Genomic DNA, 20,323 nt, shown 5'->3' on the forward strand with positions numbered 1-20,323 from the left:
TTTTAGTATTATTTTATAATTAATACACATCATTTTAGCAAAAAAATTTCATTCAACTTTCTAACTTATTTTGAAAAATAAAAAAAGATATTTAAATTAAATAAATAATTGACATTCAACAATGTTTACTAAAAATAAAATAAAAGTGTTAGTGGGGGTTGATATTTTTTATCATATTGCTTAAAAGTTAATATCGATACATTAAATTAATATTTAAATTATTTTATTTAAACACATTTAATTTGAGGAGTTTGTGTTGTAACATTTCATCTTATTAGATCAAGTTTCATATTAATAATTGAAATATTTTAAAAGATTACATTAATAATACGTTATTTTAATTATTCTTAACTATTTTAAATTCATAATTTATATGAAATATAGTTCATTTAAAAAAAAAAAGCTTTTTACATTTCCCTATTCATTCCCATGCAGAGATCCCATCCACCAGGTGAAAAGTTACATGTAGTAATTTTACACTCATAAATCTATTCATAGGAGACTCCGCCTCCTCATTGGAGAGGGTGGAAATATGTGAATCTACACCTAGCTGTAAATCCCCATTCGAAAATTGTGTATAGCAAAAAAGTGAAGAGCTACACTTAGGCGTGGGAGTAGATCTACACATATAAATGTAACTTTGTGAATTGAGACTAAAGAGCCAAGACGTCAGTCCTTGTAATAGATGTAAAATATCTGGGATTCATCTAAACTCCAACTGCCCTCTTGATTTGGTGAGAGCGGAGGCATTTCGGTTGCACCGATACTTGATGTTCACGCATCACGCTTATAAGCATTAAATAGGCGTCGCACTTGCGAGGAACTTCACACTTACGGCTGCAGCGCGGTTCTACGCGGAAGGAACATAATTCAATCATCTTATTTTCATTTGGAAACACCCCTGAAGAAGGGTTAAAATAACCCGAAATGCATTGGATTTTTTTCTAACTCTTTATTTCAAATGTTATTGAATGTTGGCTAAAAGCACATTAGCATGCAACAGAGAGTTGCACATGTTCGTTTCTCAATTTTATACATGGATATCTGCATCATTTAAAATTGTTTGTAATCAATAATATAAGGTTTTGAAATCTCTTTGTGTTACTTTGTTTTGACTTTGACAAAATTAATTGAAAAAATTGGTAGAATAATTTTGAAACCGCAGGGACTTAGGTTGTGCATCTCACAGACCTGGGTGTTCCCAGGCCTTGAATATTGTGATTATAGCACAGAGGTTAGGGCTATACCCCTTAGTGAGAGAGCACGCTGACACATCATAAAACATTAGTTTAACCTTTTTACAACATTGCAGTTTATACTTTTCACAAGGTGTGCAGGTCTTCCCACATTACAAGGTATTTCTACAGTTTAGCCATGGAAAATTGTAAAGTATTAGATGGAGGCTATTACTATGCCAAAGAATGTTCACCCTGTTTGAAACTTATTTATATCTTCAGAGTGTTTGTTTCCTACTGCAAAGAACTTGCCCAATCCATAGAGAAAAGGCTTCAGGTAAATTCTACAAGTGCAACAGAGTGCAGTGCATGTTAATAACCACTGAGGAAAAAAAAATTGTGGTTGAAACCTGTAGATTCTGCAGAGGATAAGTGATTACTTGGCATAATTATAGGAACTCGAAAATAACCATACTTTAATTCTCCGCGGACTTTCAGATAGTTTTACATTGAACATAAGGCGTGGCAAAGAGTTCCAAGTTCATCTTTTAGAATGAGCGAGCCGGCATACGGACGAAAAAGTGACTACAGAAAAAGGTGACCTGGAGCCCGAAGGCAAAAAAACATTTATTTGAAGAATTACCCGTTTATGAAGAGAAAACCGGTTAAGATTAAAGAGATAGGAAGATATCTTGGTTGGGTGAAGATCAAGCATGAAGCAATATTCTGAAGAGTCTATAATAGTTCATGTGTATGTTTTCGAAGATCCAGGTAAACCGTTTCCCCTACTGAAGCAGGCAGAAATGAGCCCCTGAATGATGCTTTTCCCACATGCCAGAGGAAGCAGATGGATGATTAGGCAAAGTGTTTGTAAAATCCGCAAGCAACGTTGATACAAGTTTTGACCCTCGTGGTTGAAGGGCAGCTGATGATCAGCAATTAGTCCTGTATTCCTGGCTTGGTCCTCTGACATGACAGGTGTACTCGCTGAAGGTCAGGCCAAGCTATATTGTTTCCACCGAAGGTAATTATATCAACTTTATCGGTTTGGTCTGTATACAGCTGCCGTTGTCCAGCAGAAAGTTGTGAAATGTACTGTGTGTATCCAAAGCATTGGACTGAGAATGAAATCTCAGGATGAGCTCCATATAGTCTGCGTAGCAGCAGAATGTACTGCCCTATGCTCTGAACAATATCCCTGGGGTGCCACATAGGAATTCATTAGGGTTTAAATAAGTGAGGACTCCAGGTAAATTCTGCATAGTAGTGTATGAGATAAGGAGTAATATGGTGAAAGGGATACTGCTTGGTGTCTGAAGTGGGAGTAAAAGAGACAGTCATTGACTGGATGTCATTACTTATGAAATAGACACACGGACTGAAAGGATCAAATATGAAACTGTGCCTAAGGCTGCAGAATTATCTCACCAGAACAAGTCCTATGGGTACTTTTTAACCCAAGGTGATGTGAAGATCCTGAAGCGATGCATTTAGTACAGCCCTTGTCCCTGTACTACAGTGTTTGCTGAGCAGAGTCCAGAAAACAGTGTTGCTCCAGATGGACAGAGAGTTGATGGTAGATGGCTGTTTCTGCATTTGTAGAGATAAACCGAAGTAGGCGTGGTCAACAGTTGGCATGAGTAGAAGCATCTGCATTTGATTTCTTTAACAGATGGCGACAATAGCTTTCTTCTAGGAATGTGGCTAGAAAAAGGTTGCAGGTTTCTGTGAGGACCAGCACAAATGTGAACGTTGTATGTTTCTTAACAGACGTAGGGCAAAGGTCCAAGGAAGATCCTGATCAACCGGAAGCTATTTGAGACTTGACAAACTCTGTTGAGATTGGTTCAAATCCTGTCACGAGAGGGCCAGACTCCAGAGACAGTGAAATAATAGGGGGAGTTGAAGAGGAGAACAAGGAACTGTTAAAAGAAAAACAGGCAGCATCAATTTTTGGAAAGAAAAATATACATACTTCCTTACATAGTTCACATGAGCCAGGAGTCGCAGGTCTAGAATCAATAGGGTGCACAATTTGGTACATATTAAAAACTGCAAAGACATGTTGCAGTGTATAATATTCCAAAGTATAGTCATAGGATGCACATTGCAGGACATAATAGCAATATGGGACAAATTGTATTACAAAACATCACAAGTGGCAGTCATAGGTGTGCAGTGCTGTGTGTGATATCACAAACTTTAGAGGTATAATGCATTTGCCATTATAGGATACAATATAGCATTGGTGCCGTCTCTTGCAGTGGTAATGTGTGCAATTACTCAATTTCTTTCATGCACTACCTTTCTCCCAAGGTCCTTTATTGCAGACTGAACCTTAATCGTGGGACAAATGAAGAAATGCCTCTTTTAGGCATGGACAGAGACGGTTTTGCCCGGGTGAGAACACGAAGCGCGTACCGAAGGGCCAGATTCTTCCAGCTCTCATTTGTCCTGTGCTGGGCTCCAGGTATATTCTTGTTGACTTTTTTTAAGCACAAAGACACCATTGCTTATTTTATGAAGTCATAGAAAAAGTTCACATTAAAAAGGAAATGATTCTCTTTCTTACATGACCACCACCTGTGTTGATATCTGGTCGGACATCTAGTCGGACATTCAGGGATGTGCTCACACTACATGGCTGGGGCATGCCTGAAATCAAAGCTCGTTTTGGGGGGTACTAGTTGCACCAGGACCACTGTAAAGAATGGACCAATGGAGGAAGGTACATTTTTGGATAGTTCATCACTTCCTGTGGCTGCACTTAGCTCCACAGAGTACATAATTTTATGGAGACAGTACGCAAAGTGCCATGCTAAGGGAGTACCCATAACCTTTATAGCCTAGAAATCTCACAGGTGCAACCTTAGGTCTATTTTAGGAATACTGGAAGGGTATAGAGGTTGGTGTGTCTGAGAGTACACAAAGACCCTCCTTAAACCTTAGCAGTAGGAAGATTAATCAAATGGGTGAAACATTTAGATGCCCATGACTCTGTGAGTGCCCAGCAGGCTATCTGTTTAAGAATGAGTTTTGGTGATGCTTGGGAGGTGGACCTACCTATAGTCTTGTCCAATACAGTACAGGAACATATCTAGTTATTTGAAGAGGGACTGATGAGCGGGGAGCATAGCACAACAATTTGTGTAAGTTGGAAGGTGTATCTTGAGGTGGATGCAGACCAAACACCTCAAGATACACAAAAACATTTAAACTGATATGTTCATATTCAGCTGGAACACCACAATTTGGCCAGAGAGCTTATGATCATCTTCAGTGAATTCACTGGCTATGCCAGTGATCCTAGGGGGGATCATTGTTGATCATCAGCTTCCCTTGACCACTATGGACTAAACTTGCATCATCTAAACTCTATGCTCTTGGAAAAAGGAGTGGGCTCCAGGGCTAATGGCACAGGATAACAGTAAAGGAATTATTCATAAGGATAATCCAACTACCTCAAAAAAGCTAATGGTGTGTAATAAAGAGTCTGTAGTCCTTTAGTTGTGGTTGTTTATATACACCCCCAGAAGACATCAGTTCTCCACAAAAAAATCTCTATAGTTGTTCCAGGTTTGGCCACAAACATTCTAATCCTTGTACCAAGATCCAGAACTAGAACACGCTTACACAGTGATGAAGTAAAAGGGAATGTGGAACACAGAATGCATTAGGGTGTGAGTATACGTAAAGAATTTATTGTTTAAGTGCACAACTCTGTAAAGAAGAACTCCTCCTCAAATTAGTATCAATCTTCTTTATTGGCAACTCTGCTCCCAGATAAACATTACAGCTTCACATTGCATCAACTCCCTCAAACTGTCCCTCCCAGAATCCCCTCTACATTCTTAATTCTACGAATGATGTTGTTGCATTCCAAACATAGAATGCTCCAACATGGCACATCTTCCCCCTTCCAAACAAAAAACAAAAGGAACAAACACAAAAATAAAAAATAAAACAATATAAAAAAAATAAGATACATACTCTAACATGCAATCTCTGAATTTGTGAGGAGTATTAATAACTCTACCAAACCTTCCCAGTCTCTTTGAACCTTCATAAATTCGTGGTTCACACAATTCATTACTTCCTAAATCATCAGCCTGTCCACTTCCTGGACCACTCTCCTCTTCTGTTTCCATTCCTTCCTCTACTTCATCCTCCCACAGCCATTCATCAAACATATCTGCAACTCCACCCGCAGCTCCATCCATTCCTTTCTCTACTTCATCCTCCCACAGCCATTCATCAAACAGATCTGCAGCTCCACCCGCAGCTCCAGCTCCACCAACATCCATCTCCTGTATTTTTTTAATATTGTACACTTGTAGTGCCTTAATGATGTTTTCCTTGACATTCTTAACTGACCATTGAATGTATTTTGTACTCTCCATCCATCCAATATTATCTTTAGTGAAAGGCTCTCTACCTCTCATCATCACAAATGGACTCAAACCCGTGAGAGAAAGCGTGAGACGATAACCCCACAACATTTTCCTAAATTCTACCTCCCAGTTCTTCTTATTCTCACACGCAATCTGAATTGTTCCCTTTATTCCATTTCATCTTCTTTATTGGCAACTCTGCTCCCAGATAAACATTACAGCTTCACATTGCATCAACTCCCTCAAACTGTCCCTCCCAGAATCCCCTCTACATTCTTTTTTTTTTAATTAATTTATTTTTTACCAATGGGAACAGTAATTAGTACATTGTCACTCGCCTACATCCCTTCTCGGGCCGGCTGCATTGTTAATCTTAGTCGGATCAGAACTCATCATTCAATAATAACAGAGGTAAAATAGTAACTTTCTTCCTCAGTGGAACAGATGACAAGCAGCTATACTAAGACATTCCTGTACTGTATTACGTATAACATACAAACAAGCAAAAAGAACTTGCCATGTGTTTTGGTTTTCCCCCCCGGTAGTTCAAACTTCCCCTCCCCCATCACACCCCCCCCCTCCCCCAACTATGCCAACCTAGATGCGCTTATCAGAATCCTAAGTCCTACTGTGATGTGTACCCTGTTCTCTGTGGACGTGCTGATTGGTCAGGAGTCTAATAGGTGCATACCCGCCCTGTCCCGCTCCTCTTCTCTTCAGTTTGGTACAGTGCTATCCGGGTCGAGTAACGTGCCTCCCACTCAAAGGTCACCAATACCGTAACAGAAGGAGTAGTGTAGAGTCCCTCCCCCGTTGTTTCTATCTAGTGTCGAGTGTCAACGCTCAGCCCCTCTCATTCCTCCTGTGAAGGTGTCGGTGTGTAGCCCTCCGCATCCTTTGCTGTTAAATAAGCCTGATACAATCCCCAGAAATTCTTAGGGCGACTTCTAGGCGGAAGTAGCTCTCCGAAAGCCTCCGATTGCGTGTTGCAGTAAAGCATCTCCCTGGACCATCTCTTCAGGGTCGGTAGAGGCCCTCGCATCCAGCAGGCCTCTACAACTTTCCGTGCCACCAAGAGCCCCATATCTACTAGCCTACGCAACGAAGCAGGGACCGACTTGGAGTATCCCAGCAAAGCCAGGGCCGGATCAGCCGGGAGCTCCTCCTCAATCATAGTGCTCATTTCGCTAAAAACCGCCTTCCAGAATTTTTTAATTCCCGGACACTCCCATGCCATGTGCATGAAGCCGGCAACCAACGCATGACATCTCTCACACTCCGCAGATTGCCTCAGACCGTATCTGTGTAGCCTTTCCGGGGTATAATACACACGTTGCAAATATTTTAAATGGACCAGCCGGTGCCTGGCGTTAAGGGAGACTCTCCTAGTGCCGGTACAACAATAGGCCCACATAGCGTCGTCTATTTGTACGCCCAGATCTGTCTGCCACGACAATCTCGCCCTGGTGTAGTTTACTTGGGAGTGTTGGTGCCCAATTTTGTACAAATTAGTGATTAACTTATGTTGAGACTTCGTTTTAATCACGTAGGTGAACTCCGGTATCTCTGGGGGCCCCGCTAGGTCCGGGCCAAGCAATTCCAGAAAGGCTCTACGTACCCTATGATATTGAAATTTTTCTAGAAGCGTGTGACACTCCCTTCCCTGCGAGACCTGTACCCAAGTCTTGACCTTCCCAGCCTCAAATAAATCTCCCATAGTTTTAATACCCAGAGTGTGTAAGACCCTGGCAACCCCAGTTTCCACAATCGTGGGGAGCCATCTCGCCCATTCTATTGGCATCAGCGGGGAATACAAGAGCTCGCAGGCCTGTGGACGTAGTAGCGAGTGCCAAGCGTGGTTGGTGGCCATAACGGAGTCGAGCGTTCCCACCCTGCGGTCCATGGGGTCGCACACTGTAGCGGGTAGAGGAATGGGGGCTGCAAATAGGCGTTCCATTATCACATGTGGGGTATCTGGTCGGCCATGTATCCAGGTGTGTAAGTGCGTGGCTTGTGCGATTCGGTAGTACCTTTCAAGGTTAGGTGCTCCCAAGCCTCCCTGCTCATACGGGAGCATCAGGACCTCCCATTTCACTCTAGGCTGTCCACCACCCCATGCCAGTCGAATGAGAAGCTGTGTGAGTGTATGGAAAAATGATTTCGGCATTACTATGGGGAGGTTATAGAACAAGAAAAGGAATCGGGGAAGTACCACCATTTTGATGATAGCGATTCGTCCCATGAGGGAAAGCGGGAGTTTACGCCACAACTCCACATCATCGGACAACTTACTGCTGGCTACGCCATAGTTTTCGCGGGCTAAAATGTCCGGGTCAGTGTGTATCTTAATGCCAAGGTATCTGATCGGTTCTGTAGACCACACTAGAGGGTACTCCATATCAAAACGGTCAGTGCTTGCTGTCAACGGGAATGCCACCGACTTTGTCCAGTTCACACGGAGTCCGGAAAGTGCCCCAGAGTGCACTACCTCCCGTAAGACCGCAGACAGGTTATTTACAGGGTCCCTAACGTAGAGCAGCGTGTCGTCAGCATACGTGGATATCCCTATCTTGTATGTCGGAAAGCTAATAGCTCTGTGTCTGTGATATTCCCTGAAAGCACCCGCCAAAGGTTCCGCAATCAGCGCATATAGTAGCGGCGATAGGGGGCAGCCCTGCCTGGTCCCTCTGCTAATAGGGAAGGGATCCGAAACCATGTCTCCTAGCCGTACCCGAGCCGTAGGACTGTGATAGAGTGCGCTCAGCATTTGAACAAAGGGTTCGCCCACTCCTAGCTTCCGCAACACCCTGATCATGAAGGGCCACTCTACGGAGTCGAAGGCCTTCTCCATGTCCAAGAAGACCGCGATAGCTTGCGTGTCTTGCAGAGTGTGTTGGATCGCGCCCAATACCGTGCGAATGTTGTAATTCAGGTTGCGTTCAGGGATAAAACCGGCTTGCTCCGGCGCCACCAAGCCCGGGGCCACCAGGGCCAAGCGTGTAGCCAAAACTTTCGCGAAGAGTTTGGCGTCGACATTAATCATCGACAATGGCCTATACGACCCGCACTTCTCAGGGGGCTTTCCTGGTTTGAGTATCGTAACTATGATAGCCTCTCGCATAGATGGGGGCATCGATCCTGTGTCACATATTTCGTCAAATAAGGTGGAGAGATGTGGTATGAGCGTATCTTTGAAGGCTTTGTAAAAGCCCACCGTCAGACCGTCCGCCCCAGGGGCGCTACCCGCTCTCATACCGTCTAGTGCATCAGCAATTTCATCTTTCTGTATCGGGGCCATTAGGAATTCCCTCTGCCAATTTTCCAGAAAGGGCATTTTGATATAGCTCAGGTAACTGTCTATTTCACTCTCAGCACCAGTCATCCTGGCAGAGTAAAGTCGCGAATATAAGTCTTTGAATTCCGTGAGCATGTCGCCCTCGTCCTGAAGGATCTCACCCTCCTCAGTGTGGAGCATCGTGAGCGGGGTGACTCGCCTACTGCCCTTCACGATTTTGGCAAGCAGGGAGCTCGGGCGCTCCCCCTCGCCATAGATTCGCGCCGAGGCATATTTGCCCAGGTGACGAACCTCCCTGTCTGCTTCGTCATTAAATTCCTGGAGTAGTGCTTGCAGTTCAGTCAAATCTGCTCTGTCAGTGCTCTCTTGGTGTGCGCGCTCTAGCTCCGCTATACTCTGCTCTAAGTATGTTAGTCGGTGCCGTATAGCCTTAAGTACACTAGAGTGTTTGGCCATCACCTGTCCCCTCACGAACACATTAAAAGCCTCCCACACCGTGGAAAAATCTTCAACCGACCCAATGTTAGTGCCAAAGAATGAGTCTATCTCCTCAGCCAGCTCTGCACGAAAAGTCTCATCAAGCAGTGAATATGGAGGGAATCGCCAATGCCCTCTACATTCTTAATTCTACGAATGATGTTGTTGCATTCCAAACATAGAATGCTCCAACATGACAAACTCATCCACCTGAGCAATCATTGATGTATGTTAAAGGTGGCACAAATGGTGTGCAGAGCAGCAGGTGAAGTGTCTTTAGGGTTGATCTAAGTTTCCATGATAGCAGTAAATCATAGAGCAAGTGGACTGAAAGTCATAGTGGTTAATGATGAAGAGAGTTTGTTTCATTTAGACAGCATCTCCGTTGGAACAACTGGGTAGTATGATGGGGTCAGTTTTCGGTATTAATGTTTTGTTGAGCATTTACCTGGAATTAGAACACCGGAATGTGTAAAGCTCCACTGAAGACAATGGAGTAGCTCCGGGCTTATAATGACTAGTATAAGCAAGGAGCTCCAACATTCCAGTTTTTGTCTACAGGTTTCTCCCTTTTCAGTTCAGAACATTCTACCTTTGGTGGGCGGAATGTTCTAATAGCCTATAGCCCTTCTGCCTCGGACGACACCAGTTATTGAAGGCCCTCTCCCTTGTTATAGGCCCTCACCTGAGGCTCAAGCCTATAACTCTGGTTCAGGGTTTTTAACAACCTGTATAGCCATTGGCAGTGGGCTACAAGGCTGTATTATAACATTGGGATGTTGGGTGCTCCCTTGAAGACAATGAAATGGCTCAGGGCCAAAATGGCTGGTATAAGCATTCAGCCCACTTTCCATTTTTGAGTATTCTACCCTTAGTGGGCAGAATGTTCTAATAGCATTATAACCCTCTCTCATTCTAGGCCCTCTGCTGCATCTTGGGCTTATAACAACTGGTGTCGCACTTGGCAGCGGGCTATAATAATTGAACAGGTTAGGGAGGGGGTCCAGGACCTTATATTTTGGGTCTAGGTATGTGAAACAATGATGACAGCTTTAGATTAATGGGTATTCTTAATAGTAACAGCTCTCATGCCACTGCCTTTTCTGTTTCACAGCCTTCATGCTGAGCATTCTCTCCTTCACGTCCATCAAACCCAGTTCGTTGTATCCCCTCTTTGTTATCCAGGTAATTATCACTTCAGTTTCTGCCTGGTCTGCTTTTAACATTTGTACTGAGTAAACGTTCTTTGTATAACAAAAAACTTCTATAAAGGCCAGTTTCAAAGGCCCAGTAGTAGAACTTTCCATGCAATTGTCTGTATTCATTTTTAACATGGCCTTTTTGCTTCTGTTTATATTAATTATCAGGCAGGCGTCATTAGGGCAGCCGTAGAACACATTTAAAAAAAATTCTTCTTTCATTTACTCTTTAATGTATGTTCTGATAAGAGAAAAAAATCCTCGCTTTAGGTGATTTTTCTCATTTTTGTAGCGGCTGGAACATTAAAATACAGGTCATGCCGGTATAAAACCAGTCAGGTTGCAAACATATCTATGAGAAAGACAAGACTTCCTGAAATAAAGTACACCTGCAGGATTAAGTCATTTGAATTTTAAAGTGTGCCGTGGACATATTCATTCTAATGCCAATGTCAAAATCTGTTGTCAACAGGCATAGCGCAGATTTAGAGGTCTGGGTATAGTGTTCCTACTGTCAGGATTAGACCAGAGATCAGAAGCATTTGTTGGGGTAAACAGCTTTTACAACAAATCTTCTACCTCGCAGGGAATCACAACGCGGTTGTTACAACGACCGTGTTGTGATTCCGCATACCATTACTCCGCAAGTCGGAACAACGACTTGCGGGGGGGGGGGGTGTTGGATTTAAAATCCAACACCTTCCCTAGTGTCCGCACAGACTGGAGTTGGAATAGTAAATTATACAATTCCAACTTCCAGCGCCCCCTTCCGCAAGTCGTTGTTCCGACTTGCGGAGGGTTGGTATGCGGAATCACAATGCGGTCGTGGTAACAACCGCGTTGTGATTCCCTGCGGGGTAAAAGAATGCAGGAATTAAAGGTATATTCATTTGTTGGGAATACTGGGTGGGCGATAGACCGCGATATGTCAAATGGCATACAGTGATGAGTTTGCTATCAAAGCTACCAGACTGAGGTTTTGTAGCTTATCGTCATCTATTATTTTGTCTGTAGGATAAGGAATTTCTATAATTCAAATGGAACAAGTGAAGCATGATGCTTTTTTGCATCTTCGAAAGCTATTGTATTGCAAATTATTTCATGCAGAGAGGGGTTTGATCAAGCTGCGGGACATTTCTAACCAAGTGATTTTGGAAAAGGGGGGTGGTGATGGACAGAGTTTCTGAATGATGCAGAATACTCTTACCAAGTCAAGAGATCATGGTTTTAATCCATCACCATTTTTTAGCTCACTGCACCATCCCAGCTCAGAACCTGGCTATATGCAAATTAGTCTGTTCCTGTCCCAGTGCATGATGGGAACAGGGCAAACCAAACTACCAAGCCAATTCTTATACTGGGAAGGAAACAAGCTCCCGGGGACCGGTATCTGGCATCACATTTCTAACCAAGAACATTGCATCTTTCCAGATAAGAAGCAAAAGGTTACTTAATAGATACATAAATGGAGAGCAAAGCATTGAAAAGATGTTAAATAAACAAGCAAGCATTAATTTAAAGATTAATTGAAGTTAAAGAAATGAACTAACTAGGTTGTCCTATACTGCTTGAGAAACACCTTCATTTTTAAAGACATCTTGCAGCAAAAGTGTACAAATATGATTAAGTCGGAATTCAGAAAGTACATTTCATTATCACACAGAACCGTTTTGCCTTAGTTCCTCAGATTACATCAGTGCATGGAGAAGTATTTTTATTTAAAGTGATAGATTTCAAACATGAATTTAGAAACATTTATTTCCCCCACACTCTAATAACAATGCCGGTAGTAGTGAACCAAGAGGCTAGTCAGTTGTTATGTGTACTCTTTGGATGTCCTGGGTTCCTATTAGATATGAACATTATAGTTTATTTAATCAAATACAGGAGAATATTTTGTACAGCGCATGTACTGTCATGCATTATGATGTCCTCTTATATGTGATAATAAAGACAAAGGAGGGAAAGTGAAATAAAACAATTGCCTAGGATCGCACAATTTGGGTAAGTAGGGAAGTCAAGATAATCCCCAGTGATCTGGTTTCACATTGTGCAATTCACCCACTAGATGTATATGTGTTGCTTTTCCTACACACACATTACTACCAGCAGCCCAACCCAGACAGCCACCCTACTGACATCAATATAGCCCTTGGACCCATCCAAACTTTTTGGACCCTGGAAAAATGTTTGTGAGTACCCATGCTCCAAGCAATCTGGTGGATCGTAACACCATTTGTATCAATCTGTATATAAAACCAAGCTATAATTTAAAAGCCAACCTTACCATCAGTGTATTGGCTCCTTCCTACTCCTGTCATATTTATAAATGTAAATGTAAATGTAGGAATTTGTAAAGCGCACAGCTACCTCCACCGGAGGTGTCCCGGCGCTGTCCGTATACCGCTTAGGAACCCTTCCTGGCAAATGTCCACTCCTGGGCACCCCCCAGGTGCAGCCAGGCATCCCAGCGCTTTTGGGGCCGTTGTGGAGACTAAGCAAGCTATTGCCCAGAGTTGCAGCGTGGGACCCATGATCAGAACAGGCACTGAGGCGAGAATATCCAGTCAGGGGAATTAATGAGCCGGAGACCCGCCGAGGCGGGAATCGAACCCTGGTCCCTGGCCAGAGCTCTGCATCAAGGTCTGCCTGCTCTAACCATTGAGCCACACTTCTCCACTTATGCAGGTATATATGAAGAATAGGGGGTGTTGAAAGCTCGGTGAGCAGTAACTATTATTCAAGGTGGTTTAGGTTGGTTTCTGTAGAAGAATTGCCAGGAAAGATGTGGTGAATCCTATACCTAGTTCCCCCATTCCCACAAGCATGGAGTGTCACATACACAGAGGTATAGACCGCACACAGATCCAACCTAGCCTAGTTCTCATTGTCCAATTTCAGTCCCACGGTTTCCAATCCCATTGACTGCCAGTTCTATTGTTGTGACTTAAACCAACCCATAGCACCCCAAATTCAAAGGCGCAGCTTCGAGAAGGAGGGTGTTTTGGGTGTGGAATCCCCCTAAATAAGGCATTCTTGGTTTGATATCTGGGTCTGAAGGCCTCGGGTCGGATCTGATATGTCTGTGCTGGGGTTTCCTGTCGTTCTGATTTGCCTAAAAGTTTTTAACTTGTTCATTTTGGATCAGGAACTTAAATATGTATAGTGACTGGTTCACTAATAAAGGTAGTAAATCTGCACCCACAGAAGTACGCCTTGAATGGGTGCACATTTACTAATATTTTGAAAATCAGAAACATTAACAGCAGTAGTCTTGGAAAGTTGCATCAGTCTCAGCTTTCCAGGCATGCTCGGGTCAATCAAAAGGTGATAAAACAAGAGCTTGCAAATAGTCTAACCACTGGCAGTCCCTTGAGGTAGTATCCCAAACAGTCTGATTGATGGTTTGGCAGATGGAGTAAATCCAAATGGTGAGGAGGAGGACTTTATGTCTGCCCCCTGTCTTAACTTCTTCTGACAACGCCATACACTGACAGGAACCACCGGCACGTCAGTTCCTGTCAATGTAGAGAAAGTTTGACGGACAGCTCCCTCAAACATGATGGCCATCCGTCAAACTTTGCCAAAGTTGTTTTATTTTACAGAAACAAATTCCCAACGCGGAGGGGGATAAATAAATAAATAATGACCCCCACACCAATACAGTTTTGACCCATTGTATGGGGGAACATTTTTTTTTTACTATCCCTCGCCACTAGAGTATACCTTGTAGTGAGGGACAGTAAAAAGCTATCCAGGCATCCCCTCTAAATAGAGCAGACAGCCATATGGCTTACCTTTGATGGAACGGCCCCTACCCCATTGGGCTGTCAGGTGAAGCATTATGCCATAAGCATAAAATCTGTAATCTGCCAAACTCTAAATCAGCCCCAGAATCCCACCTAAAGCTGATCATTTTTGACCCTTCGCCTTATGGGAACAGTCCATCGTGAACCTTGGTCATCTCACCCATTCACTCTGCGGCCCACTGCTTTTTAGGTCGAGCCTAGACAGCACTTGGGCTGTCTGGAAGATCTGTTGTATGTACTTTTGTGGGATCTGGAGATCAGCCCTAGGACTTGTCTGCTTCCGCCTTTGCTTAGGGACTTTTTCTGTTCAACTGCCTCTATTTAACTGTCTTGATAGAAAGCGACTGGTAGAGGTCAGTAAAATGCCAGAATTGCTTGCTGCTTGTTCAACTTCCTCTAATTAACTGTCTTGATAGAAAACGACCAGTAGAGGTCTGTAAAATACCAGATTTGCTTTCTACTTAGGGACTTTTTTTATTTTTATGGCAACTGCCTCTAATTTTCTTGATAGAAAACGACCAGCAGACGTCAGTAAATCATCCCCTCCGGTGGTCATATCACTGAAAATACAAGATTAGAAAAAAATATTATTGTCTATGGGTGCTCGTTGAATACAGGTTTCTATGGCCTGGAATCTAGGGAATGCTAAAGTGATTCTGGTATCACTTTAACATTCCCTAGAATCCAGGCCACAGAAACTTGTATTCATCGAGCACCCTTAGACAATAATATTTTTTTCAAATCTTGTATTTTCAGTGATATGACCACCGAAAGGACTGATTTTATATGATAAACAAAGCTTTGGACAATACAATGTCCCGCTGATAGGCAGTATTTCTCTCCATGTGTTCCCATACCTGGCATGTTCCACAGTTTGGTGCTTACTTTCCCTCCATGTTAAAGAACAGTAGATGTTTCAGCACCCAGGCTAATGTGCTGCATGGCTAAATACATATAAGGTCTCAAAGGCGAGACCGATTGCATTGAAAATGCTTGTTTTAATTGGGAATTTGAGATTCATACCCCCAGATCTCACTGACTAAGCTATGCCCTGCCTAAATCACCTGGGTATAGCGGGGGCAATGGGAAGCAGACTAGACAAGTGCCATTTATGAACGCAGCTGCTGCACCCAGGCATTCATATGTTGCACAAGTGCATGCAGGCCCACATTTCAGAGGGGCAGCATAATAGTAGCACCACCCCAAAAAAGATGTCATAATGGTGTTCGGAGTAAACTCGAGACATACACCTGAGTGGTTGCCATGCACATGCCTTCGTGCATCCCAGGAGCCTTGGCCAGCTTGTACACATGAATATAGGCCGACCGAACCTATAAATTAATGCATTAAGCCAATCAAAACGTAAAATAATTTCATAACGTTTGTTTTTCCTTCCATCCAAGATCGCAGTTAAGTGAAACAAATCCTCAATGTGTTTTGAGCTGGTATTAAGCCCTTCTTCAGGAGGTAACCACAGTCTTACTTCAAACGAAGGCCCGGGAACTCTCGATTGCTGACAAACACTCCTGCTCCCATGTTCTGTGCCAGACATACTTGTGTTCTTTTATACCGCGCTACAAGAAACCACAGTACGCAAAAAAAGTGGGCAAACAATAAACTAAAATGTGCAAAAATAGGGCCATATTTTAGAGATTCATAAACTAATCTGTTTAGTAGTCCAGTTATGCTCACATGCCCCATTATATCGCGAAGGACGGTGGGATGTGGGACAATGACATCACAACTGCACACAAATAGAATACTGCATCAGCAGCCATTTTGTCTTGAATCCTATGAGTTTTTTAAAGCAGAATTTTTCTTTCCCTGTATGTAATTTTTCTTCTTAATCCAGATGATAGAAAAAAAACGTAAAACCTTCAGGGGACATGTACTAATTTTTTTCAACCACATTTTTTAAAATGAAAACATACCAGCTACATTCCAAATTTGACCTGGTCTAATTTTCACTGGGTGTAAACTTGTTCATATTGAATTCTACTTGATATTGAAGTATAAAGATGGGTGATTTTATAAATGACTTATGTGCTGCAGTTTTATGGTACATGCTTGTTAACAGGTTTAAGGCACCTTGAATATTTCTGTATCGAAATTGTCTGGATATCGTATGGACAATAATCACAAGAGATTCTGAAGTGAAACTTAGGAGAAGAGAGTTAGTTACAGAATGATGTTTCTAGCAAGCTCCTCATCGTCATCTTTGTTATTGTCGCTGTGCATTTTTTATTTTATTCTGTACAGCATATATACAATTGTTTTTGCTATAAGTGGTTCTACATTTCAGAAGTCTAGAACAGTATCCATTTAATGAACCAAAAAATGCTTCTGCACATGGGCATACTTGGGTGGGTCAGGCTCAACTAGGAACATTTGGAGGCTTCCTGAGGACCCTAAAGCCCACATATGTTCAAAACACATGAGTGTTATTTTTATGGGGTATGGCAGCTGGTTTAGGCATGGGTAGTGTGCACGTACGATCGTGTCATGCTTTAGATAGGATGAACTGGTGTGTTTGCACATTATCACCCATGTTTTTCTCTCCCATGTTCTAGGCTTTGACCATATCGCTTCAGGGCTTCCTGAACAGCTTGGCCTATGGCTGGTCCCGCCAGAACTTCCGCCTGGAGGTCACCGGTGTGAGGGCGCTATTGAACAGCAACGCATTAAATAGAGCTTTCTTCGAAGAGTCCCTTAACGTATCTGAGCAGTAAGAAGGCAGGTTTAATACCTGAAGCCAGTCAGCATCCAAAAACTGGCTGGGGGACTCAAGGCCCTCTGTGGCACCAACGTTATAGATGCCAACTGAAAGACTCCACTTCATCTTGATCAATGCACTTCTACTGTGGCTGTCAAGAAAGTCTTAAGCACACACTGTAGGTCCAGCAATTGTCAGTATCATACTGAAGCCACACAGGTGTGAATGCAGACTGCAAGCCTGTACAGCTGGCTAGAGGTCTGGTAGGAGTTTTAACCTTGTGTGTAGTCTGCTTAGGGCAGGCAGTGATTTACTTTACCAAGATCTTTCTGTGCTCGAACTGAAATGTTAGGACCTTTGTGGCATTTTTGCCAGCAGCAGGATAAAACCACAGGGGATTAAAGGGCATCAAGGAACACCAGCAGAGCCAGTAAAACAGCTGACTTAAATCCCTGGTTCAAGCCATCTAATTCCTACCATGAAGTGTGCCACTGTTGACTTTTGATGTGCGGATATTGACCAGCGTGGCTAACCAGCACAGCAGTTTAGAAGATCTGTGCAAGATCATCCATCATGGCTGCGAGTGAGATCAACCCTTTAGTCATTTTTCACCACAATCAGTTCTTCGTGTCTTTTTCTGACATGGAAGATTGCAGCATGGCACATGTTGATTGACTGGAACGCTGGGTTGGTGCTGTGGGAGAGCGAAGACTACCAGAAACAGAATCTGCATCCAAGGGAATAAACAGGTAAACTGCAGAATAAACCTGAAATTGAAGAACCTCTTGAACTGAAGAAGAATCAGATAAATAAGTGGACTTGAGCGAAACATGCAAAAGAATTCCCCCGGCCAGTCCAGGAGAGGTACTTCTCTAAAAGATTTACTTCCCAATACCAGACAGGATGTAAACTCCTAGAAAAAACCTAATTTTATGTGGACCAAACAGGTATATTACCAAAAAGCCCCAGGTTCCTAATACAGTCCACAGACTCCTCACAATAATCCCTGACTTGTGTGGTGCATGACATAATCTATTGATAAATCTATATCCACATTTCTCTTCCACCGAAGAAGAGACACTTCTTAGAGAACGTTGTTGTCAAGATACCAGACCCAAATCATAACTACTAGTTGTAATACAAGGTGAGATGGCTATCCACCCAGTCTTGTTTCGATTAAACACTGCAGTGGTATTCTTCATGAGGAATTTGACAACTTAACCCTGAGAGAAATGGTTGGGCCTGGAAAAACGGCATTGAACTCTAGGCGGTTATAATGTAGGTCTCGATCCTAAAGCATCCACATGGACTGGGTCCAGTGGTAACCGCGAGGTACTTCGCAACTGTACAGAGAGGAGTCTGTAGGCTAAGCGTAGTTGAAAGAGTCAGGTACTGATATATAGCCCCTTTCTGCAGGTTTGACCTAAGAATTCATCAATAACAGACTTAAAAACTATGGGATCTGAAATATTTGTAAACTTTTATTCGAGATACTGAGTCTGGATTTTGGCCAGATGTTACTACGGAATTTGTATACTTAGCTAAATCTAAGGCGCCACATGGATATGTAAAGTCATTAAACCCAAGTGCCCCTAACACCATCAGACTAAAGTTAAAGGGCAGTAGAAAAAACATTCCAATACCAGCTTCAGAAAAAGCATTGTGTCGGTAAGTGGGATGCTGGACTTAAATAGGAAGTCGGAATAGTTTCGTCTAGGTGGTCTAAAAACCCACATTGAAGAGGCTATCTTTGCATGCAGAGGGGACTGGGCCTTAAGCAGCAAGGTAACTAAAATATGCATACATGCTACATGAAGACCAAGGTAGCCTCCACCCCAGAACACCCCTAGGACATACGTCAAAAGGGAAACCTCTGTACTGTAAGGGTTCATCTACGATAGTAAAGTTCAGGAAGCAGCAGTGATCTCATTTGTCTGGTGCATGTATCCTGGAGATCTACAGATGTCACTAGTCCTTGATCTGTATGGCTTTCAAGATCTGTGCTGGGTTGACAATGTGGAAAGATTCCATTAAGAGAAACTGATTCAGGTGGGAAAGATGTAATACCAGTCTGAACGCTCAATTTGTTTGGGGACAGTAAAGTTGATGGAATAAATACCAGGCCTTGTTTTTGTTTTCTAGAAGTTGCTATATTAATTGCCCCTAGAAGTTATAGTTTTTGGACATCATCCAGCGCCTTCCGCAATCAGCGCCTTGAGACCCTACTGGGTGAGTAGCGCGCTATACAAAAATTATTGATTGATTGATTGATTGAATCATGAAAGACGCGTCTCTCTTTGCTGATGTTGACAATCCACTGGTTCTGAGTAATAAACGTCCATTGATCAAAAAAAGGAAATAGTTTTTCACTTACTGAGGATACATTTTCCAAGGTGAAACCTCTTACTCACCCGCCCATGTGGTGGGTACCATTGTTTTCGGCACGCACAACAAAGTAAAAAGGTCTGGGCTTGGGAAGCTCATGTGATGGGGTATTTTTTTGATTGCACGCATATGCCAAAAAAAAAAAAAAGAAATGGCGCTGTCTAAACATGATTGTCAGGTGCTTGCAATAAAAAATGATAATTGTAAAAACAAAAATACAATTACATATAATTTTAATGACCATGTAGAATGAAAACTTTTTGTTGGAAGATTGTTGCTTTAAAGGTTTAATTTCCTGAGAAGAATGAGCAGAGATCAACACAGTAAGACATTTTTCAAGCACTTCTTTCAGTGAAGGAAAACAAGTGTTCTACTATTAAATGCCAGATTCACTACTTTATCCTGCGTATCTGAATGCAGAGAAAGTGTTAGTGCAGTAGTGTCCACAGCATATTTATCCGAAGCTTCTCTAAACCTGCATCTTTACCATCTGGCAAGTGGATGAGAAACTCCTCTAAAATGTACGCGGGAGAAGACTAAATGTATCTTAGTTCTCCCAATTGTAAGCGCCATGGACCGAGACTGCATGGATCCGTCTAAGGGCAAAGTTCGCATTTTTGTAAAATGTCTTAGTATGATTTCTTGCATTGGCTGTAAATTTTTATGCAGGTCTGGTGAAGGTGGAGGAGCTAGCCCTTCCCCGTGCACACTGAGTAGGGAGAGGATTTGTTTTTTTAATTCAAGTCATTTTTATTGAGAGAAAAATACAAGTAAAAGAAATACATATATGTATGGACACAGGTAGATGAATAAAAATTAGTAAAATAAAAAAAAGAGAAGGAAAACAATAGAAATGGGTCCGACCTAAATAATACATAC

The 20,323-nt window shown here is 42.6% G+C and overlaps 1 protein-coding gene across 1 annotated transcript in view; it reads left to right on the forward strand.

Annotated features, from left to right (window-relative positions):
• The window catches only part of LOC144820247 (transmembrane protein 116-like), a 181,325-nt gene extending 162,806 nt beyond the window's left edge, over positions 1-18,519 (forward strand). The window contains exons 10-12 of the mRNA XM_078677843.1: positions 3,492-3,645; positions 10,453-10,523; positions 16,917-18,519. Of these exons, the coding sequence (XP_078533969.1) occupies positions 3,492-3,645; positions 10,453-10,523; positions 16,917-17,075 (384 nt within the window). The 3' untranslated portion in view covers positions 17,076-18,519. The remainder of the gene's footprint in view (positions 1-3,491; positions 3,646-10,452; positions 10,524-16,916) is intronic.
• Positions 18,520-20,323: the final 1,804 nt, after the last annotated feature.

Source organism: Lissotriton helveticus, chromosome 1_1 (genome assembly GCF_964261635.1).
Source record: "Lissotriton helveticus chromosome 1_1, aLisHel1.1, whole genome shotgun sequence".
Lineage (NCBI taxonomy): Eukaryota > Metazoa > Chordata > Amphibia > Caudata > Salamandridae > Lissotriton > Lissotriton helveticus.